Source organism: Anabrus simplex, chromosome 1, assembly GCF_040414725.1.
Source record: "Anabrus simplex isolate iqAnaSimp1 chromosome 1, ASM4041472v1, whole genome shotgun sequence".
Lineage (NCBI taxonomy): Eukaryota > Metazoa > Arthropoda > Insecta > Orthoptera > Tettigoniidae > Anabrus > Anabrus simplex.
Genome location: NC_090265.1, coordinates 1739967081 through 1739992518, shown reverse-complemented (window position 1 = coordinate 1739992518; position 25438 = coordinate 1739967081). Strand labels below are relative to the sequence as shown.

General features: G+C 38.2%; 1 protein-coding gene across 1 annotated transcript in view; it reads right to left on the bottom strand.

The window, feature by feature from the left end:
- unc-104 (kinesin family member unc-104) overlaps nt 1–25438 on the bottom strand; it is an 871528-nt gene that overhangs the window by 162124 nt on the left and 683966 nt on the right. Inside the window, exons 18-22 of the mRNA XM_067138474.2 lie at nt 22674–22811; nt 21964–22082; nt 12600–12833; nt 11230–11389; nt 921–1008 (exon numbers count right to left, since the gene is read on the bottom strand). Coding sequence (XP_066994575.1) covers nt 921–1008; nt 11230–11389; nt 12600–12833; nt 21964–22082; nt 22674–22811 — 739 coding nt within the window. The remainder of the gene's footprint in view (nt 1–920; nt 1009–11229; nt 11390–12599; nt 12834–21963; nt 22083–22673; nt 22812–25438) is intronic.

The following is a 25438-nucleotide window of genomic DNA, read 5'->3' as shown; positions in this document are numbered from 1 at the left end:
CAACACCCGGCGAAGAGAATCCTTTCCCCAGTTCGATCCCTACTTCCATTCCCCTTTCCTTTCTTTCTTCATCTTTTTTTTTTCTTTCTTACCTTTAGGTTGCTTCCTTTCATTGGACTTTTATCACTCTTCATTCTACAATTAATGTATTCATACAATTCTTGATGTATTTTTGATATTTTATATTGTAAATGTGGCATAATTTCCTTGTCGTGTGAGGTTTCCTTCATATATTTATTGTCATAGCAAAAACCTTGTCTGGTACCGTATTTACTATCTTGTTGAGAAATCTTTAATTACTCATTTATTCATCGTTAAATATATTTGATTTACATTGTTAACTTTTAGTTTTCTCTTGACCCTATATTTTTCTCTTGACCTAGTTCTTTCTCACTGTGCGTTTCTGTCGTTATTGTTCAATTATTATCATTATTATTATTATCTATTGTGATTCTTCTTCCACCACTTGTATGCTTCATCTATCTATCTATCTATCTATCTACTATTACTATAACTGTATTATCTCATCACCATACGTACATACTACGATATGGTAACACTAGTAATTTAACATCACATTAAGTCGTCAAAGGGTTTTGGTGAAGGAAGGATGGGAAAGGGCTAGGATTGGGAATGTAGTGGCCATGGCCTTAAATAAGGTACATACCCAGCATTTGCCTGTTGTGAAAATGGGAAATCATAGAAAACCATCTTCTGGGCTGCTCGGAAAGCACATAATCTAATGAACTGAAATTTGGACTATACAAAAGAAACAATGCAATAATTCTGTCAGAAGCACCTTTCTAGCCAATCATATTGTTACTCTATTATTTCCCATCTTTCCTAGTTCTACTTTCCAACACGAATAATTTTGGTTTTGATTTTACCAAATGACTTAAGACACATCACTTTATACTCACGTTTTGGACATGAAAGAAGCCCAATGGAACAGGACTAAAATTTTTCGCAGGTTCTGTGGAAAATGCTTCATCATGTCGATGCAGGAAGCTGGAAATTCACAATGTATTATCAGGACTATTCTTCCAAAATATTAACAAAATAATTAGGTATTTCAGTAAAAATATTTACTACATTATGAATTAACAGGAAAAAAATCAATATTTACAACTAATAGATACAATGCTTGTAATCTGAGGTGATACACAACATAAGGCAGACAGAGTAAACTATAGACAGAAATCCTGTATTACAGAAAGATAGCATCTGGAATTATATAAGATGAGCTCACTGGGATAATGAATGAAGTGTAACTGGATTGACACACAGCCTTTGCATTTAAAAAACAAACCAATTCCATGGTACTACATGGCCTACCATGACTGTTGCTCAGACTGAAGGCTGAGGTGATGCGTGGTCAGTGCAAAAAATCCTCTCAGCAGTTAGTTTTGCCCTTCTAGGCTTGGTCTGCTGTCTAACGATCATATAGCTCCTCCACCGTTCTCCCATAGAGTGGACCATGAACCAGCCCTCGGGTCCAGGTAAAAAACCCTGACCTTGTTGGGAATCGAAACCAGGGTCTATGACTAAGAGGCAGGCTTGCTACCCCTACATTCCAGGGCTAGCACATTTGAAGGAAAATTCTTTAAAACTGACATTCATTATGTTATAATGATGACATAAAAAATGAATTATCCAACTTTTGTTCCACATCTTCTCTGGAAGAACTTATTTGGTAAGAGTAGAGCCATTCTATGAAGACAGCAGTGTGTAGGGATGTGGAATTTGTCTTAGTCTCTTCTTTCTATTGTTCTATTTGCCTGTTTATCCTATGTGTGTCCCTATCCTCCTTTCTATCTTATGTTGATAATTTATGCTTATAAATATACAGTAGAAGTCCGTTATAGTGAGTGCGGCATATAACGAGAACTCCGTTATGACGATAACTTTTGTCCATCCCTTCGGAATCCCTATATTACACTGTGTATTATCCTTCGGTAACAGCGAAAGTCCTATCACTGACGCATCCATTATTACGAGCGCAAATGCGCGCTCGATTTTTTCCGTTGCCAATATTTATGCACTCAGTCATTATACTGCATGCGATCGATCATCTTCAGTACCGTATCGTTTTCTCGCTAAGCCCACCAGCAAGCTCTCCCGTCGACATTCGAAGGCAACGTCGGAGTCGATTAGTAATACCCGTCGACTGCTCTTCTGCAAAGAAAATGAAAGGGAAGAACAGTTTTTGTAATAAATGCATAAATAACATGTCCGATAACCATTGTTAACTCGTTAAAGATAAACGCTGAATAAACGATTGCTTAATTTGAATGCTAAATACCGCAATTAAGTAAGAATGAGATAGGCCTACACCTCAAGATATGGCAGAGTGCGTCATTGATTACGAAGTTAGTTTATATTTTCTTGCGTCCGTTAAATTACAGAAAGGCTATTATGATGTAAATTTATAGCAAGAAGGTTATAATTTCTCTACTGGTGCTTGAAGTATGTTTTCATCATACGTACATATAGTACAGTTAAGTTAGGATAGGACACTATTTGAATAACGAAACTGAAACGTTTAATAAGAAGAAGTACAATATTATAGGGAAGGATCCACCTTTCAATACTCCGTAGTAAGTTGAACTAAAAAGTAGTTACAACCTGTTTATTGGGACCGGTTTCAACACATTTCAAGTGTCATCATCAGCCAATTAGCGAAGATCTTAAAACAACTAATACATTGAACACAGGCAAAAAATTAACATTGTATCATATCGTAGCAATTCAGTTAATGTTAAAAACACAATAATCACAGTCAAGAGAGTAAACAGAACATCACTATCTTGCGCCAAAAACAAATATAGTTGAAGTTCATAAGCAGGTCAAGTATGCACTTAAGTAAAGTCGTTGCTAGGCAGGTCCTGTAGGCATTTGTTTCTCCGGCCGAAGAATAAAAGGTGACGTGAATGAAATCTTAGGAAAACAGTGTAGGATTTAATTTCGTCAAATTCAAAGTGGATATATAGGTTTTAAAATAATTTAAAACGTTAAAAAAGAATAAAGCCAAATAAAAATATATTAAAAAATAGGAAGAAATAATGAAAGAAACACGAGGTTCAACTGAAACAACTTGCCGTAGTAATTGATAAGGAAATGATAAATAGAGAAAGGGGGTGGGGAACGTTTATTAGAGGGTGGTGATGGTGGTGGTGGTGGTGGTGGTGGTGGTGGTGGTGGTGGTGGTTATTGTTATTAGAGGAAATACAATTGGGCAACAATCCTTTATATAACACTAATTCGAGGAGAAAAGAGGAAGAGAACCGACACTTCGAAAAATGAAGATATCGGTTAAAGGAAGACAACGGCCACGAACGGCGTGAAAATGAAAGACTCCCTAGCCCTCGCAAACCTAATAGCATCGGGGTCGGAAAAGAACAAGAGTTGACCAAGGGAGGTCGGACAGGATAGATGAAAGTGAGGAGCCTGGCACAAGTAAGTGGAAGCAATGCCAGGACTCAGCTAAGGGCCCCGTGGTCGCCAACCCACGCTCCGAAGTTCAGAGCCCCTGGGGGATGGAGGGTGGGAAGGAAAGAAAAATGGAAGGGATCCGATACTTCGAAAAATGAAGATATCAGCCAAAGGAAGACAAGGGCCACGAAGGGCGTGAAAATGAAAGACTCCCTAGCCCTCGGAAACCTAAAAGTGTCGGGGTCGGAAAGGAACAAGAGTTGACCAAGGGAGGTCGGACAGGATAGATGAAAGTGAGGAGCCCGGCACAAGTAAGTGGAAGCAATGCCAGGACTCAGCTAAGGGCCCCGTGGTCGCCAACCCACACTCCGAAGTTCAGAGCCCCTTTGTCAACTCTTGTTCTTTTCCGACCCCGATGCTATTAGGTTTGCGAGGGCTAGGGAGTCTTTCATTTTCACGCCCTTCGTGGTCCTTGTCTTCCTTTAACCGATATCTTCATTTTTCGAAGTGTCGGTTCTCTTCCTCTTTTCTCCTCGAATTAGTGTTATATAAAGGATTGTTGCCCAATTGTATTTCCTCTAATAACAATAACCACCACCCTCTAATAAACATTCCCCACCCCCTTTCTCTATCATTTCTTTATCAATTACTACGGCAAGTTGTTTCGAGTTGAACCTCGTATTTCTTTCATTATTTCTTCCTATTTTTTAATATATTTTTATTTGGCTTTATTCTTTTTTAACGTTTTAAATTATTTTAAAACCTATATATACACTTTGAATTTGACTAAATTAAATCCTACACTGTTTTCCTAAGACTTCATTCACGTCACCTTTTACTCTTCGGCCAGAGAAACAAATGCCTACAAGACCTGCCTAGCAACGACTTTACTTAAGTGCATACTTGACCTGCTTATGAACTTTAACTATATTTGTTTTTGGCGCAAGATAGTGATGTTCTGTTTACTCTCTTGACTGTGATTATTGTGTTTTGAACATTAACTGAATTGCTACGATATGATACAATGTTAATTTTTTGCCTGTGTTCAATGTATTAGTTGTTTTAAGATCTTCGCTAATTGGCTGATGATGACACTTGAAATGTGTTGAAACTGGTCCCAATAAACAGGTTGCAACGACTTTTTAGTTCAACTTACTACGGAGTACTGAAAGGTGGATCCTTCCCTATAATATTGTACATCTTCTTATTTCTCTATTCAATACGGAACAATCATGAAGTTTTTAACTTTAAACTGAAACGTTTGCCACAAAGTGCGATCGATCATCTTCGGTACGATATTGGAGTCGATTAGTAATACCCGACGACTGCTGTTCTCTAAAGAAAATTCAAAATGAAAGAGGATAACATGTTTTCGTAATAAATGCATAAATAACCAAGCCGATAGCAGTTGTTAACTCGTTAAAAATAAAAGCTGAAGTAAACGATCTCTTAATTTTAATGGTATACAGTATACTGAAATTAAGTAAGAATGTGATACACCTCAAGATATGGCAGGGTAAATCACTGATTTCAGAGGATAGTTTATATTTTCTAGTGTCTAGTTAAATTTCGGAAAGCTATTCCCTTGTCAATTTTTAGCGAGGAGGTTATAATTTCTCTACATGCGTTTCAAGTAGGTTTTCATGATACATATACGGTTAGGTTAGGTAACGCCATTTGAAGAAGAAAACTGAAATGTTTGCCACAGAAGCCTCTGGAGTGATCCCGTATTTCTCCGAAACCAAAACGATGTTTTTTTTCTTAGAATCTCATGCGAAAAATCAAGGGTCGTTTAGCATTCGCGGCCTGATAGTAATGAACACCACTGGCAACTACCGCAGTAACCACGCTGTTTCTTTTCACCCCTGCGCGCGCCCACACAAAACTCGTTGACAATAAACGACCGCCCCTTTATCATACATCGCTAGCCGCGGCGACCGGTTGTACAGTTCCTATCTGTAACGTCACTGGATCTTGGGAAATAGTGAAGAGAGAATGACATTCTATTATCCTCTAAAAAAAGGTTTCTCAAATCTGCAGAATGGCATCAAAACATGCAAACCTTTGAATTCTTAGAAACGCCACGGCTACTCAGTAGTAGAGTTATAACGTGTCTGCTGTACCTAATGCTTAGTAAAATTAAGTTTTATAGAAAGCAGGGATATTTTTGTGATGGATCGTCGTATTGTAGAGACTCGTGGAATGTGTATTGCCGGCAAATTTTCAACGAGTTCCCTTTGATATTATGATGCCAATTTTAAGTTAATGGTTATTAAACCCGCTGAAATAAAGCATAATTATACAGCTGCAAAAAATACGGCATAACTAAAGCCAATGTTCGACGTCTACAAATAGTCTAAAAGTGCGTACTGTATAAGAAAGACATTCATATGATTTTACAAAGCAAGTTTTAAGCCTCATTAAAATTTTTTGAAGGAGAAATATAGTAATATATTTTTTTTTCAGAATGAAATTAAACACACACTTTTATGTAGTATCGGATTTCAAAAAACAACAAACAAGTAAGCCATAGTGTGGATATTATCCACGATAACGCAAGTTTTTAACAAACTGATTGCCATAAATTCCTGATTTTTACAAAAAATCGGATATAACGACAATCTGCTATAGCGAGTGAATTTTTCGCCGTTATGAATTCTCGCTATAACGGACTTCTACTGTATTTGTTTTTATTTTCATTACTGTACTTGTAGCAAATGACTAATTTTGTCACTGTCTACAAAAAATCTAGGCAAAGTAAAAAATTTGCACGAATAAAATAATGAGGAAGATTCTGGGGCCAGTCAAGGAAGGCGACAGTTATAGAAGACGGCCTAACTAAGAGCTCTACAAGTACTCTGAAAGAATAACGAATGTAGCAAGGAAGAGATGCCTAGCATTCTATGGGCACATCTATAGGATGCATCCGACCAGGTTGACCAACCGGATTCTCAGCTACTGGCAAAATAGGAAGACCAAGTCACCATGGTTGATGGAAGTGGATAAAGATCTACAGGAACTGGGAATAACAGAAGGAAACTTAAAGGATCGGACAACACTCAGGAAGATACTTAAACATAAGGAGTTCCAGGACAGACTACCAACGAAGAAGACTGGCGCCCTTTGGACCAAGGAGAGGAAGGAGCAACACAGCCTGAGGATACGCAACTACTGGGCAAACATCAAAGCCCATTCCAAAATGTAATAGTTCAATGTCCTGGTCGTTAGCTGGCCTATAAAAAACAAGAAGAAGAAAATGCAGTATCCCTGAAACAAGCAAGCAAGCTTGAACTTATGTAATAAATGATATTGTAATCACAGCCATGTAATCTCCATTTTTACCTTAAATCTGGACATGGGGATACTAATCTGAAAAATCTCATATGGATTGGCCTCAATTTAAACTGCAGCTACCTTTGTGAGGATCCAGAGATGATATTGTTGAGCTGTCAGCCTAAGCTTTATTACTCAATATATTAACTTGAATAACCAATATGATAAAACATGCACATTAGTATTTGGTAGAAAAATGAGGAATCAAGTGTGATACATTTTTTTCCATTAAACACTAAATAAACTATAAATATAATCTACAGTATATGTCTTGTGTAAATTTTCCGTAACAACTTTTAACCAAATTGACTTTATATTTCAAAATGCACATAATGTAAAGAAATGTTTTCTGCAGTTAAATATTTATTATTATTATTATTATTAGATACCTTCCTACAACATTTGCAGACTGCCACAAGGACAATGAGTACCTTATCCAATAAATATTTCACAAAAGTTTTTTTAAATACAGTAGAAGTCCGCTATAGCGAGTACGGCATATAACGAGAACTCCGATATAGCGACGACTTTTTTCTGTCCCTTCAAAATTCCTATATTAAACTGTGTATCGTCCTTTGGTTACAGCGAGAGCGCTATCACTGATGCATCCGTTATTACGAGCTATTAAGCGAGTGCAATTTTTTCCGTAAGCGATATTTATGCACCCCAGCGATGATATTGCATATGATCAATTACCTTCGCATCGTTTCCTCGCTATGTGCACTAGAGAGTTCTCTCGTCGACATTCGAAGGTGATGTCATAGTCGAATAGTAATACCCGTCGACTGCTGTTCCGTAAAGAAAATTTGAAATGAAAGAGAACACATTTTCGTCATAAATGCGTACCGGTAAATAAACGGTCGTTAACTCGTTAAAAATTAAGGCGGACTAAACGACTGCTTAATTTTAAGGCTAAATACTCAATTAAGTAAGAAAGGGATACACCTCGAGATATAGCAGAGTGCTTAATTTGGATTTCGGAGGTTAGTTTATATTTTCTCGTGTCTGGTTAAATTACGGAACTTATGAAAATGTATATCGAGAAGGTTATCATTTCTCTACTGGTGCTTGAAGTGTGTTTTCATCATACGTATAGTACGGTTAGTTAGGATAGGTGACGCTGTTTGAATAAGAAAACTGAAACGTTTGCGACAAAATGTGATCGATCTTCTTCGGTACCGTATGGTATAGTTTTCTCACTTTGTGCATTTGCGAGTTCTCTCGTCGACATTCAAAGGCGATGTTGGAGTTGATTAGTACCTAATACCCGTCGACTTCTCTTCTCTAAAGAAAATTCGAAATGAAAGAGGATAACACGTTTCGTAATAAATGTGTAAATAACGTAGCCGATAGCAATTGTTAATTCGTTAACAATAAAGACTGAATAAACAATCAAAGACTGACAGACTTCAGAAAATTGAAAGGAGGATTGGAAGAACCCGCATCAACAAAAAATACCAGAAAGATGGACAGTGGCGGTTAATACCTAACAAAATCGTGTACAAAGAGCTAGAACCCATTACAGATACTATGCGTAAGAGGAGACTGGGATTCTTTGGACACATCATGAGGATGCAGGATTCGAGACTTCTGAAACAACTAGTACAACACAATCTCGTCTCAAAAAATACCACAACAGGATGTAAATGGATCAGAGAAGTAAGAGAGGATCTGAAGGAAATAGGCCTTACAACAGAAGACACCACAAATAAGATAAAATTGAATACAAAACTCAAGAATACAAACCTCCACTTTACCCTTACACAAAACAAACCAACAACACGCACATTTTCAACTGAGGAAAGGGCACGAAGATCAGAGCGTCTGAAGAAGTACTGGGAGGACCGCAAAGCCCGAACAATCCCTTCAAAGAGACCTGAACGACGGACTGACTTAAGTGATCCTATTTGGTCATAAAAGAAGAAGAAGAAAGGCTGAATTAAACGATATCTTAATTTTAATGTTATATACGGAAATTAAGTAAGAATGGGATACACCTCAAGATATGGCAGAGTACATCACTGATTTTAGAGGATATTTCATATCTTCTCGCGTCTAGTTAAATTTCGGAAAGGCTATTTAAATGTAAATTTTTCGTGAGGAGGTTATCATTTCTCTACTTGCGTTTGAAATATGTTTTCATGATACATATACGGTTAGGTTAGGTGACGCCGTTTGAAGAAGAGAACAGAAGTGTTTGCCACAGAAACCTCTGGAGTAATACCGTATTTCTCCGAATCCAAGACTTTTTCTCAGAATCTCATGTGAAAGCTCAAGGGTTGTCTTGCATTCGCGGCCTAACAGTAAGTTAATGGATACCACTGGCAACTACCGCGGTAACCACGCTACTTCATTCCACACGCGCACAAAACTCGTTGACAATAAACGACCGCCTCCTTACTATAGCCTATATCGCCAGTGAAGTTACACAAAGGATCGCAGGAAATAGTGAAGAGAGTATGGCGTTCTATTAGCCTTTACAAAAACGTTTCTCAAATCTGCAGAATGGCATCAAAACATGCGGGCCTTCGAATTCTTAGAAAGGCTATGGCTACTCAGTGGCAGAGTTATAACGCGTCTATTATACTTGACGCTTAGCAAAATTAAGTCTTATAGACAGCAGGAATATTTTCGGCATAGGCCTAACTAAAGTCAATATTTGGTGTTACGTGAAGACAAAGAGCGGAATGGCGATACCGTGGCGCAATAAACTCGTTCGTTGACTTTCGACATCCGCGATTAGGCCTATACATCGCTAGCCGCTGAAGTTGGCCGAACCCGTCAAGCGAGACGTGAGTGTAGCGGTAGTCGGTTACATCTGACGCTGAGTAAAAGTAGCAGTTTCATAGACAGCAAGAAGATTTCCTGATGAATCGTCGCAATGTACAGACGCATGGAATATGTACTGCCGGCAAATTTTCAACGGGTTCTCTTCGGTATTATGTTGCCAATTTTAAGTTAATGGCCCTTAAATCCGTGGAAATAAAGAATAATTGTGCAGCTGCAAAAAAATAGGCATGACGAAAGTCAATGTTCGGCGTCTAAAAATGCGTAGGCCTATTGTACAAGAAAGCCATTCATATGATTTTACAAAGTACGTTTTGAGTCTGATTTAAATTTTTTGAAGAAAATCTTGGATTCGGAGAAATACAGTACTCTATTTTTTTCAGAATGAAATTAAACATACACTTTCACGTAGTATCGGATTTCGAAAAATAACAAACAAGTAAGCCGTAGTGTGGATAACATTTGCGGAAACGCAAGTTTTGAACAAACTGATTGCCGTTTCATACGAATTTTAATACGCATGGGGGGTTTTCCGAATTTTATACAAAAATCGGATATAACGACAATCTGCTATAGCGAGTAAAGTTTCCGACGTTGTGAAATCTCGCTATAACGGACTTCTACTGTACATAAATGAAGACTTGTTCAGGGTTTATGCAGCTAGTTACTAGACCAGAGATTTGCTACTGAATTAGCGAGTTTTCCAAGGGCATTGAGAAACTTACAATCCCTGGTGCTAAGAAAGTAAACGTAATAGCAGCAGATGCCAAAAGAACAAACAATATATTGAAGATAATGAGATGAAAAACTTTCTCAACATTTCTAGACATCAGAGGTAAACTATCGTAAGTGACATTTCACTAACTTTACAGGCAAGCAAAAAAAAAGCTGCTGAGGTGCACATTTCGTTATCTCTCAGGCAGGTCAAACTGACAATTCTGACCATGATAAACAATCGTAAGAACAAATACGATAAGGAAGTCAGCGGAGGGCAGTAGGTTGAACTGTCGTATGATCATTTACCACTGTTTATCGTTGGGTTCTCCTTTCACATATGATAGAATCGCATAGCTTATCTTCATTCCTGCAAAACATACAATAGTATACCCATAAGAAGCCAAAAAAGAAAAAAGAAAAGTCATCTCCGTACAGGCCATTAAGGCCCTTGGAGGGTGGAAAGTAAAGGCTTCCACAATCTGTAACCTCGGCACTTGATGGGGTAGAGTGGTTAGCTCTATGCCCGGCCGCCTTTGCCCCCCCCCCCCAAGAATTAACCTGGTACTCATTTTTGTCATAGGCTGTGTGAACCTCAGGACCATATGCACCTCCAAAAGTGGAAATCACGTTTCGTAAATTTTTCAACTTCCTGACGGGGAATTGAACCCACATCCTTCCCGGTGAACCGAGCACGCCTTTACCACCTCAGCAGGCAGTCTCTGTACCCATAGGAAGTTGCATATGATAAACCCCTCAAAATAGTAATTTTTTAATTTATGATAGTTCACCTCTGACGTCCAGATTTAGAAGCTTCAGAGCATAGCTATTCTTAAAGCAGACATCTCTTAATGTGGATTCAGGTTTTAGGCCAGAGAAAACACCTTAAATATTAAATTTTAAGAAACCAACAGCAAAGGAACAAAAAAAAAAAAGGCAAACAGAAATACATTTTCAACTTACTTGAACTGGCAGAAGACTTCATCAAAGTCATAAGCTATATCCATAGCCTGCAGAATAGTCACACGGAATGTGAACTCTGAGCCAACTGTTAGGTGAGGAGGAAGTTCTTCTTCTGACATAGAGCTGTCACCTCGGCCACTATCTGCATCACCATCAAGCTCTAAAAGAACACCAGAGAGAATAAAATGTATACTAATCACAGAACTTCTTTATATCAATGCAGATATTTTGAACCACACTACCGTTCAATTCTCATTCATATTTTTAATCTGTGCCCATTCAAAGAAACAAATGAGCAAGCAGCAAAATATTTTTTAAATGTTTTATTTCATTGTTTCCTATTTGTTTTATGTCACAACAACACAGACAGGTCTTACAGCGACATTGGGATAGCACAAGGCAAGGACTGTGAAGGAAATGACTATGGCTGTAATTAACAATTTGCTTTACGTCACACTGACACAGATAGGTCTAATGGCGATGATGGGACGGGAAAGGCCTAGGAATGGGAAGGAAGCGGCCATGGCCTTAATTAATGTAAAGCCCCAGCATTTGCCTGGTGTGAAAATGGGAAACCACAGAAAACCATCTTCAGGGCTGCCGACAGTGGGAATTTGTACCTATCATCTCCCATAAGATGAAATTCTTAAATTTAATTAAAAGTTCATAGTTATGAGAGCTAAACCATGTAGTCAACTCGTTTGGTAGCCAAGGATCATACAACAGTCATTCATAACAAAGTAAAAAAAAAGTTAAGTCTGACAAATTGTAGAGAAGAATATGATATTGTCAAGCAAATACAAACTAAACACCGAAATTTTAAAAGATTACAACAGTTTGTTTTCTTGACAATTACAAATATCATCTGAACTATCTGCCAACAGTGCAACACCCATTTTCATGGGGCGGTAAAAGTACCAGAAGAATGAAACCCTGAATTAAGGTAAACCTGGAAATATCAGGAACAAAATAATGGACTATTTAATTTATTTTTCCAAAATGCTCTCAATTCATAAACAACTCAGAACTAACAATCAATGAAGTGATAGTCATTTGTGCACACAGTGAAGTTAGACACTGGAATGTCATTTACAAAAGCTGTTTGGAATGTCTCCCACCACATACTCAGGATTCCCCTGATGTAGGGTTTCATCCTCAATTATATGTTTCTATTAAAAAAATTGATGTTCTTTGACCCCTCTTTGGGCTACTTCAGTTTCTGTGCAACTTTCTGAATTGCCCTGTATCATTCAAACACATTATAAACTTGGTACTTACAAAATAACTAAGAGTGAAAGCAGGGACTTTTTGGGCAACTATCACATATTTACAGGACAGACTGAGTTAAATATCTTCAATATCTTACTCACCATCCAATTTACAAGAGTCTTTGGTTGGTTCATCGCCATCAGTGTCAACTGGCTCATCTTTGCATGGTTCACCTTCCACCACCCGTTCTTCCAACTGCTGCTGGTTCTTGTCCAACGTTTGCGTCAATAGTGAGCCACGTTTTGATGGAGTACGCTGACCAATGAATAGTTCATCATCGAATGAAATACGAGCAGACTGCCGCACTCCACTCACATAGTCACTGTTCTCCTCTTCTGGAACAAGGTCTGTGTTAAGTCTCTACATATATGATTACCATAGACATTTATACTGACTAATTAAAAAAAATTATTAAAAAGGCAACACACTAAAGGGGATGATTTAAGTTTAAATCTGGGTAAACTATGAACATTCAGCAGGAGGTAGGTGTGAAAGTAGTGGAACTACATTTATCCTGCTAAAATGGTGAAACATTAGTAGGAGTATTATATTCAGATTTGAAGAATAATATGGCAAGAACTAATATTCTAACAAGTACAATTTATTTAACTGCATCCACATACATTCTTTAGTTGGATAGAAGGAATGAGATATGTGCAAAGGAGATTTACACACTTCAAAGTGTACCAGAATGTAAATGGAGCCAAGATTTCACCCAACAACTGTTGCCAGAAACTTAATGATTATAATAAATATGGCCTTATATTTGTATAGAATGAAAAAATTATTCCAAGTAACAAATTCAAATTCTTATACAGTACTAGTTAAACACTCCTTTGTATGGGAGCAGCTGTGAATTTAAGGCAATAGATTACTTTTAACTGAGAACTTATAAGATTTCCTTGTACGTGAAATTAGTTGTTGTTCCTCAAGTAATGAACACAAAAATATTTTGTTTTAATGTAACACGCAAATGGGACAAGTAAAGCTGTCCATGAGAAAAACTTTCTCCAATGAGATCAATTCCAACCACACTAAATGTCTGATCCGAAGCTTTGTTAATTGTCATGCCAAAGCAGACTCTTATCAGGAATTTTACTAGTTTGAAATCAAAAGGCAAATCTGAAGGAATCATAGGGATTGTTGGTATTAAGACTGCTTCTTCTGTGTCACAGCCAGTTAAATGAGTAACTTCAATCAGTTTTTCAAAATTTTCACTACCAATCTTGTCCCATAGCATAACTATGGTGGGTAGATTACATAACAATATAATAGGCACTCCCACTTTCAAAATCAGCTTGTGTGGTGGCAAGCTGGAAAGATATAAAGAATTCAGAAATTTTGTAGGGTAATGAACAGCTACTTCACTACCGACTGCTGTGTTTACTGAGTAATATACTTGAACCTGGGCAGTGATTAAAGGAAGATCATTCTTTTTGTCTTTGTGAAGTAATTCTTTCTCTGTCCTGTGACATTTGAGAATCGCTTTATTGGTCAGTTTCATATAGTTATGTGATAAATGCACTTTTTTCAAATGCAATGTACTACGACCTGTATTTGCTTTCCATCTCGGCATGATGGGTTATCATACATTTTATATAGATAACAAAAAAATCACTGGAAAACTATTCATTATTGTATCGTATCATGTTCAATTGTTGACACCGAAGCCGATGATAGCCCAAGCCCTGGCTCGCAATCTACACAGTTGCTCAGAAGCGGGTCGTTTATATTTTCATATTTCCAAATGGAGATTGCACAAAAAAATAAAAACAATATCTCTGAAAGTATAGATGAAAATAACATTATGTAAGTTACATTTTAATCTACCTACATTAGTTATTTGAGGGGGAATAAACCATTTACTTTGATAAGGATTAACTAATTAAAAGGCTGTACTGTAGAACTTTAGAACTTATTATGCTGAACAACTCTTACCTCTTAATATAATGGTTTAGCCAGCGTAAGCTAAAAAGGCACTCAGCCTTTATTTCTTTCACTTCACTTAAATTGTTACTGTAACATAAAAACACTTATAGTGGGGCTGTGTGTTTTAGATATATGCCATCATGCACTTTTTTGTAGAACTTTTTATGCTCTACCATTTTCATGCTCATAGAACAGATGTATCTTCTTTAAGCCAGCATAAGCTGAAAAGGTGTACGGACAGCCTTTTTTTTTCTCACTGAAATCGTTACTTCTCAGCCACATAAACCTTTCTCAAGAAGTGCTTAACAGAGTAGTGAAAACTGCATCGAAATCCACCCACTGGTTCTCAAAATTAGTCCTCACAGACAGACAGGATTGAGAATATTTTATAATAAGTAGAGATGAACTTGCAGGTTATAGTCCAACTATAACAGAACTACATTCAAGCTAATACGAAGGGGGATCAAATATAAATGGGACTTTATTTTTGATTTAAATTCATTTATTGAAAAACACAAGGCGATTACAATTTATTTTTCCACATAGTTTCCTGTTTTGAAAATGCACTTGTCCCAGCATATGGGCAGCTTTTTGATGCACTCATCATAAACAGGGTCGTGTCACCAGCCAGTTGCGTATGAAGTCTTCCACACTCTCGTCATCTTCAAATCGTTGAATTCCTAGAGCTTCTTTAAGCGGTCCGAACAAATGGAAATTGCAGGGCAATAAGTCAGGCTGCTTTGCTCTTCATTACTACAACGGCAGACATTACAAAATCGATAACGTCTAGTAACTGTTAATAAACTTAACCATGATAGGTTAATATTGTGTTTGGTCCGTATTGACTGGTCTAAATGTACAATATAACTATTTATAATAGTTTATTTAAATCCGCGGATTTAAATAAACTATTATAAATAGTTATATTGTACAACGTCTAGTAACGTCAAATTACTCATGTATGCAGATGACATGGCCGTAACGTCCATTTCAGAGTTTTCACCTACAAAGTAATTTTAACAAAGTGAGTAAATGGGCACTGAGCCCGATAGCTGCAGTCGCTTAAGTGCGGCCAGTATCCAGTATTCGGGAGATAGTGGGTTCGAGCCCCACTGTTGGCAGCCCTGAAGATGGTTTTCCGTGGTTTCCCATTTTCACACCAGGCAAATGCTGGGACTGCACTTTAATTAAGGTGACGGCTGCTTCCTTCCCACTCCTAGCCCTTTCCTGTCCCATCGTCGCCATAAGACCTATCTATACCGGGCGAGCTGGCCATGCGTGTAGAGGCGCGTGGCTGTGAGCTTGCATCCGAGAGATAGTAGGTTCGAATCCCACTATCGGCAGCCCTGAAGATGGTTTTCCGTGGTTTCCCATTTTCACACCAGGCAAATGCTGGGGCTGTACCTTAATTAAGGCCACGGCCGCTTCCTTCCAACTCCTAGGCCTTTCCCATCCCATTGTCACCACAAGACCTATCTGTGTCAGTGCGACGTAAAGCCCTTAGCAAAAAAAAAAAAAAAAAAAAACAAACAAAGACCTATCTATGTCGGTGCGACGTAAAGCAAATTGAAAAAAAAAAGGAAGAAGAAACTAAGCTGAGACAATGAGGATAAGACTGGTCTCAATGACTTTTATGAGAGAAGGCAAGAAGGGAACATTCTACTATAGGGACCGGCAGTTAAAATCAGTATAAAGTTTCCGGTACTTGGGAATAACATTTCAAGCAGCTGGAAAACAATTTTCCCTTCATGTCAAAGAAAGACTAAACATGGCCATTAAAGCAATGGGTGACATCAGACTGCTCAGCAGCTTGTCACTGACGACCTGTATTTGCTGACCAACAAAGTGGTTCTCGAATGTCACAGGACAGAGAAAGAATGACTTCACAAAGACAAAAAGAATGATCTTCCTTTAAATTCACTGCCCAGGTTCAAGTATATTACTCAGTAAACACAGCAGTCGGTAGTGAAGTAGCTGTTCATTACCCTACAGAATTTCTGAACCCTTTATATCCTTCCAGCTTGCCACCTCACAAGCTGATTTTGAAAGTGGGAGTGCCTATTATATTGTTATGTAATCTACTCACCATAGTTATGCTATGGGACAAGACTGGTAGTGAAAATTTTGAGAAACTGATAGAAGTTACTCATTTAACTGGCTGTGACACAGAAGAAGCAGTCTTAATATCGAAAATCCCTACGATTCCTTCAGATTTGCCTTTTGATTTCAAACTGGTAAAATTCCTGATAAGAGTCTGCTTTGGCATGACAATAAACAAAGCTTAGGGTCAGACATTTAGTGTGATTGGAGTTGATCTCATTGGAGAAAGTTTTCCTCATGGACAGCTTTACTTGTCCCATTTGCGTGTTACATTAAAACAAAATATTTTTGTGTTCATTACTTGAGGAACAACAACTAATTTCACGTACACGAAAATCTTATAAGTTCTCAGTTAAAAGTAATCTATTGCCTTAAATTCACAACTGCTCCCATACAAAGCAGGAGTGTTTAACTAGTACTGTATAAGAATTTGAATTTGTTATTTGGAATAATTTTTTCATTGTACACAAATATAAGTAAGGCCATATTTATTATAATCATTAAGCTTCTTACAGGCTGTAAGCAGGATATTCAAGTGTAGTCCAGTGCATTTCCTGTAGCTTGGAGACAGAGCTGCAGTATGGGGCTGCGCATTGTCGAATTGGTTGGTTTCGTCTTTCGCAGTGATATGCCACCCTCGCCTTGTTCAACAGCTCGCAGTAGTAAGCAGCATCGACTGTGTGTCGCTCATGCAAAAAAATCAATCAGCAAAATGCCTCGCTGATCGAAAAAAAAAAAAACTGTTGCAAGAACCTTGCCAGCTGGGTCACCTTGGAATACCCCAATAGTTTGTAAAATAGGACCGGATCTGGTAATGCCATCACTGATTTCTATCCAACTGCTGGTGAGCAGATCTTTGACTAGTGGAAGAAGACAGAAACTCTGGTCGGTGATCTTTTGTAATTTCTCTAAAAGAATAGTTCTGTGAATCGTGTCAAAAGCCTTTGAATAATCAATGAAGATGGCATAAAGTTTTCCACTAGGTTGATCCAAGGCTCCCTCTATGTCCTGTTGAAGACACTGAACTGCCTGAAGTGTTGATCTACCACTCCTGAAACCAAATTGGGAATCTCAGTGCCTTATGTTCACCAAGAATATTTCCATAGGTGAGGACCACAATGGCGTAATCTGGGGTATTTTGATGTTAGTGAAAATGCATGTAGTTTTTTTATCACTTGAGACTGACTAGGGCAGTACTGTAGGACTATAGCAGCCGTTTTCCCAGGAGGCTGGAAAAATCCGAGAAAAAAAGAGCTACAGTACATACAGAATAGCCACCGAGGATCGCCTCGACTCATTTTGAATTCTAGCCCGCCTGGAGACCATGATCGTTAAGGCGTTGAAGTCTATCTGGTCTGACACTGTGGTTAGCTCTGGTTCAAGTCGCATTGGATGAAAAAATTTCACCATCAGAATGTTGGGCGGCAGGGTAGGAGAGGTGGTGGTATACAATTTCTAATCACAAGACTGCATGCCAAAAGCCTGGATTCAATACCAAACCTTTCCGAAGTGCTCTTATGGAGGGAGGGCGTGGAGCACTGTTGATGGCGATTTGTCCATCGGATGGGGATGCAAAGCTTTGAGCAGACCCTTGGTGTTATTTGAGCAGGCTACGTGCCGACACCGGGTTTCACCCTCTCCCTTCCTCGTCATCGTCCATCATCCAACATCCCAGCATGCATGTCGCCTATGGGCGTCAAATATAAAGACCTGCACCAGGCGGGAACATGTCCTCAGACACTCCCAGCACTACAAGCCATACGATAAACAAATACATACCTGCCAACTTTTAGAATTCAAAAATAGGAAGATTTTTTAATTCTTGGATTTCATCACGCATATTTCACCACAGTCTACGTGAAAATAGCTCAGGATAAAAGGCATACATACCTACAGTTACAATGCGAATTGATCATTAAATTTAAAATCTTAAACTAAGAAAACATAAAAATGGTTACAAGAAAATGTACCTAATCACTCTCATTTATGACACTTACATACGAATAATAATATTTATGTCACACCGACACACACAACAAAATCCATAATACCATATTTTCTCGCGTAATTAACGCACTTTTTTGACGAAAAATACAGGCGAAAACTGCGGATGCGTAAATTATTCACGGAATTCAGATCTTTACAAATTATTTATAATTCATTTACGTTTAAAAGATACATCAAATATAATATAAAGACAATTGGTTCAACTCATTTGCGATTATCGTCATACAGCGTAAAATTCCGGCGAGAGATTTTTTCTGAAAAGTCAAATAGGGTACATCAGGTAAGTTAGACACGTGGGTTTCAAGTACCGACACTAGAAAATATTCTTCTCATTACGAGCTGAAAATACGACCTGAATGGCATACCGAAAAAAAAAAAAAAAAAAAAAGAAAACTATCCAACACGAGAAGGGCCAGGCATCGAAGAAGGGACCCTGCTACATTACCCCAAACCGTTCATATCTAATCTTGTACGAGTGACGTGTCAATCCATCCTTTCTGTTGAATACGAACGTGGATCACTCGCGGAAATTTTGCTTTAGGCATTGTTTTTCGTTTTAGAACAATGTAAAGTGTAACCTTTCTGCCATCAGCAAGCATTGCAGTACATCGTTGTTTTTGGCTTTCGATAGCGCGTACGATAACACTATATGTTCCTTTCTCATCGATTCTTCGACTTTGTGGCGTACGGAAACTGATTGGCGTCTGACGTGCGGTTCCTATAAAGGGAGATCAAATATTCCTTCATTTCACGCTTCTCAATCACAAAGCGATGACAATGGTTGAAATCATTCATCATTTTTTTGGCATAATGTTGTTCTTCGTCGAAGAGAAAGTTCATTTCTCTTCAGAAAATTAATCAAGCCTCGGCTAACCTTCAAATCCGAGACACTGATTCCATGTGCCGCGGCTATTTCTCATTCTTTAAAATACAGCATTTCGTGAGAAACGGCTTATCCAACATTGCCCAACAAAATCATATATTTAAGCAGATAATCCTCTACTTGCAGAAACTTGTCGCTTTTTGGTCCGCGAAATGCTTTGGGAGACTTGTTGGCCGCTTGAAGTGCACTTCTGTTACCGCGGTAGCGTACGTTTCATTTGGACACTGAATACTTGCTGGCCGCTGCTCTATTCCCGTATGTTTCGACGTAAATGATCACCGCGAGTTTGTATGATGCAGTATTACTGGAATACTGTGTAATGACAAACAATTTTGAGATCACAGAAGGTCCCGTACCCGAAACACTCGTAAAACTAGTGCAGTGGGATTTCCTGACGGCTAATAACAGCACGTTGCCCTGTGTGTGGAATGCCTGCTTCGCGATAGGAAGCCTGCTACTTGAGTAGTTGACATCTTTATTTCGAAACGCATCCGGAGCTGAGTGATGGATGTTCGAAGTTGTGGGTGCGTCAAATACGTGAACATTTCTTTTTCTCCACTTTGGACCTAAAATTATTGGGATGCGTAAATTATGCAAGGGCGTTAATTACGCGAAAAATATGGTAGTTTCCCTTAGACGGTAAAATGAACGGAAATTTATAGGTATCTCTGAACACTTGGAGATAACGTTTGTTATATTTTTTGGCCATAACGAGAAAAGAAAATGCCAGAAACTGTCACCGACAAGAACCCCCTTAAAAACATTAAATTCATTAAAATTATGCACTTAAATACGCGAAACTACCACATGCAAAACAATTCAATATGTCCCATACATTATTAACAAACGACTTTGACAGAGAGGGGGAAAAACATGTGGCCTACCACTCCGACGAAACTGTGCACAGAAAAGATGTCAACAGCGCGCGAACAGCACAATAAACTCGTTCTTTCGTCCTGATTAACTGAGTCGCTAGCGCGCGCTAGCCTCTTGCTTGCAGGACGATTGTCGCCCCGAATCCCCAGCTGCATAAAGCGCGCACGCTGTTGTGGTGTGCGGGAAACACGATACACGGAGGCGACGGACGAAACACTCACGAAATAAAGCAACAAATAAATACGCTTGAAAATAAGGTTTCGTAAATTACACAAGTACGTAAGAATTTATCCTTTATCGAAGGGGAAGAGTATTGGCGGTACTAGAGGTTATATTAGTAAAAAATCGGAAGAAATAAAAATAAATCGGAAGACGAGTTAAAAACCGGAAAGTTTCCGGGTAAATCGGAAGGGTTGGCAGGTATGCAAATACATTTTGAATTCTAATCTCTGGGTTTAGAATCCCATTTTGGAGCATATTTCATTACACTTGGCTCTTATGGGAAGACTGAACAGTGGAAAGAGGATGAATAATATTATAATGGCAGTATTGCAAAGTCCTTGAGAATCATTTTCTGCTTAACCTATATTAAATCCAATATTCGTCGTCAGCTGATACTCGTTTCCAAGCATTAATCTCTCTCCTGGCATTCTTCCAAGATTTGATTTCAGGGATGCAGATGCATTTGATGGCTAATGAGACCAATCCTGGCACGAAACATATGACCACATTGGTTGCACCTTATAGACGGTGGAGGTCGTGGTTGAGCCTGGAGTTGTTTATGCCTCTGATGTTTTTCTATTCCATGTCTATGATGTTCACACTCAAATTGTGCAAGAGCAGCTGCAGTGGTTGTGCTCCAGTGAGTGCAGTTTTCTGTGATGATATACAAAGAACTTGGATTGATGCCAGTGCTCCTGAAGGTCTTCAGACGGGCACCATGGAGTATCATGCTTGTACTGATTTAACTATATAGAATTTTTCGAGGAAGTCTTTCATCGATCATATGCTGGACATGCCCAATCCCTCCAAGTTGGTGACTAATGATGGTGCCCTTTACACTGTTCATCCTTGCCCTCTCCAGAATTGTGTTCGGAATGTAGTCATCCTATTTGATGTTCATAATATTTCTGAGGTTCAGTTGATGGAAGCGCTCTAGTTTCTTCATATCACGGTGATATAGAGTCCAGATTTCACATCCACAGAGCAAGGTGGAGATGACAACTGCTCAATATGTCATCAAGTTTGTGTATATTCTTAAGTCTTTGTTCAGGAAGACCCGATGTGTAAGATGTCCGAAAGTTATCTGGGCAGCATGTATTCTGTTCTCCACATTGACTTCTGCTGAGCTGTTACTACATAAAATACTTCGTAGATAGAGGTAATGATCTACTTGTTCTAGAGGTTCATGATGATATTTATTCTTTAAGTTTATAAGAGTCCTGACATTCCACGTTTCAATTGTCATAATAATTCTTTCTTAATTTTTGTCTGTAAATCCAATATTACAACCTGGACAAATAAAATGTAAGAGAACGTAAACAGAAATGCCACATTATTCCATAAGAACTCATAGCAGAGAGAATACCCTTGAGTACATTCTGAAACCAAGAGATGGGTAACAGGTTCTAAACAGCAACTAATACAAAAAAGAAAGGAAGAACACTTACCTATGACTGCCTGCACAGCAACCTTAAGGTACCCTTTCACATCTCCTTTCTCATTCACTATTGCCACCTTATGTATAAGTGGCACAGGATACATCAAATTACTCAGGTACACAAATGCTCTGCAACAAAGGGAAATGCTGCAGTCTCAACTGTGTACAGTATACAGTATTACTTAATGAAATTCATAAATCCTTTTTAAAACAATACAACATTCTGCAAGATGGATTACTATGAAGAACGTTGACCTGTACCCTTATGATGAAACTAGGAAGCAGTAGGGGGACAGAATAAATGGGTATAGAAGAACTGAGGTTAATGAAGAGAGAATGTGAACAAAGCAATGTATAAAGATGTGGAAATTATCCTCATCAATTCATGGTCTCTTTCCTTCACTTCCTGTTGTTTCCTCTACCCAGGCTAACTTCTCATTGTGTTTATCATATAACATGCTCCTATTTGTGTTCCCATCTTTCTATAGAGACTATCTGTCATTTCCCATTTTTCTGTTACTTATAATTAATTACCATACAGTGAATCCCATACAGATATTAAAGTCAGTTTTCTATCTAAACTTTGGGAGTCAATAAGATTTCAGAATAATTTCAACATTATGAAAGGAATGTCATGGGAAAACCTTTTCCAAACTGATAAATAAGATTTCATGCACATAAGTTATACCTCTAATGTATAGATGCTTGAAGATATCTTACCTGCCAATCATGCGGAACCACGGGAAGCGATCATAGAAGGGATCACCTCCGGTCAAGAAGTCTATATTATAATCGGGTGATGTAGGTGACAGTTCGGCCTCATTGTGATACATCTCTCTCATCAGCTCCAGCCGTTGCCTGCACAAAACAGTTTGATTTTTCATTAAACAGACTATAGGTTCACTGAACAGTAAAGCTATAGCCATCATGGTAGAAGGCCCAACATATGAGCCTTTGTACAAGATTGTTTTACTAATTAAGTTAAGGAAACTACTGCTGGTCCAACTAATGACAGGATTATGAACATGGTGGTGGTGGTGGTGATTATTGTTTTACGAGGAAGTACAACTTGGCAACCATCCTCTATATAACACTAATCAGACGGAAAATTGGAAGGGATCTGACACTTCGAAAAATGAAGATATCGGCCAAAGAAAGACAAGGGCCACGAAGGGCGTGAAAATGAAAGACTCCCTAGCCCTCGCAAACCTAATAGCGTCGGGGTCGGAAAAGAACAAGAGTTGACCAAGAGAGGTCGGATAGGATAGATGAAAGTGAGGAGCCTGGCACAAGTAAGTGGAAGCAATGCCAGGACTCAGCTAAGGGCCCTGTGGTCGCCAACCCACGCTCCAAAGTTCAGAGCCCCTGGGGCTTATGAACATGGCCAAGGATCTTCTTGGTTTTTGTGCAGATAAATTTGTTTCCAAAATAAAGAAAGGTGGGTCAAAGAACATGTCTATAAAACAAAAACTCTGATCTGCTACAAATAAGTCTTTCTGGTTTTAAAAACAAAGCATGAAAATGAGTAGAGATGGCAAGAATGCTTTTGTAAGTCTTCAGAATAAGAACCACAGATCCAGATGAAAAGATAGTTAAGATTTTTATTTTCTTTAAGCCTCTGAATATATTTCTACATGGCAATGTCCATGGTGCAAGTCTTCAAATCACTCTTTCTAACAAGGGAACTGTTTGGGTTGAACCAGACAGATTTAATGATGATAATCATTAAATTTAATTGAAATGGTTGTTATAATGAGTTGCTAAAAAATAGCTGGGTATCTCAGAGCAGTTAGCTGATGGTGATATAAAATGACCTTGCATATGCGCTATCGAAGTATATGAAGTGCATGTTATTTCTGTTTTGTTCTTTTAAGCAAGTACAGTTTCTATGTATTTCTGGTGTAGCGCTGCAGTGACAGATGCACAATTGCTTCAGTCATCGGTTGACATGCCACATGCAATAGTGTGGGCATCTTGATGCGAGTGTATAAAATGTTCAAGACAGTTCAACCCACCGACTGTGACATGCAGTAAATCAATAAGAAAATTGTTCCACTTAATAGATACTTTTTATTTTGCCTTTGGCAAATTCAATTTACGAGTAGAACATGTTTAGTTTAAATTGAAGATTTAGAAATTTTAACTACACAGAAAGATTTTAAAATTTTAAGACAAGAGATTATATCTCAAGCAATATCCAAACTATGTTTTACTTGCCTCATCAAAGGCAAAATAAAAAGTATCCATTAGGTGGAACAATTTCTCTGCTTGATTTATTGATTAATTTATAGATACGGACCATGAAGTGGATGGTTTGCAATGTGAGATACAGTGCGAGATACATTTCTTGAATACACAAAATATTAAACCAGCTGACATTCATTGCCAAGTGTGTGAGGTGTATGGTGAAAGTGCATAACAGATGGAATGGTGAGGAAATGGGTTCAAATGATCAATGAAGGTTGTCATCAATATGTGCACGACATCCTGCGGAACAGCTGACTGTCCATCGTCACAAATTATTTGGTGTGTGCAACTGAGGCAAAAATTCACAAGTATACAATTTTGTCACTTTCTGTTGTTTCTCTAAAATGTTAAGGTGCGTTCTCTACCACATTGTTGCACTTCACTATATGTCACTCTATAGGTGACTACAATGGAGTTTTAAGAAATGAGTTCAGTTCAGGATTGAAGATTTAGATATTTTAACTACAACAGCAAGATTTAAACATTTTAAGAAAGATTATATCTCAAGCAATATTCACAGTATGTTTTAATTGTATATAATAAGGATTCAAATGAGACCCATTGTACCAATGTTCAATAACTTTTGTTCATAATATTACTGGATTGTAAGTTATATATTTCAAGATTTAAAAACATATTCGAAATATGGGTCGAAACATGTACCGTATGGTAATGTAAGAACATCTTTATACATGAAGTATATTATAATGTATTGAATAGGAGGATTTGATTAGACATTTATATTGTACAAATCTACAATATATTGCAAAAGATTTCAGAAACTGTGTGCACGATGGGTGACAAAACACCTCGCTGAAGAAACACAAGATCAAATAAATGGGTAGTGCATCGGCTTTTCTCACACGATATGCTGAGGAAGGTGATGATATGTTAAACCACATTGTTACAGGAGACGAGACATGGGTATTCAACATCATGTCCTGATTCAAAGCAGCAATCCCTGGAGTGGAGGCATTCAAATTCAAACAGACAATTTCCAACCGAAAGATCATGTGCATAATTCAAGGTATTTTGGTTGTTGAATTCTTGCTTCAGAATACAACAGTCAACAAAAATGGTTACTGTGCAGCATTACAACATCTGTGTCATGTGATTCAGAACAAATGGTATGGGATGCTCTTCCGTAGAATCATCTTGCTTCATGACAATGCCAGACCACACACAGCTGATCAATCCAGGATCTCATTACATTTGGTTGGGAACAATGTCAGCACATC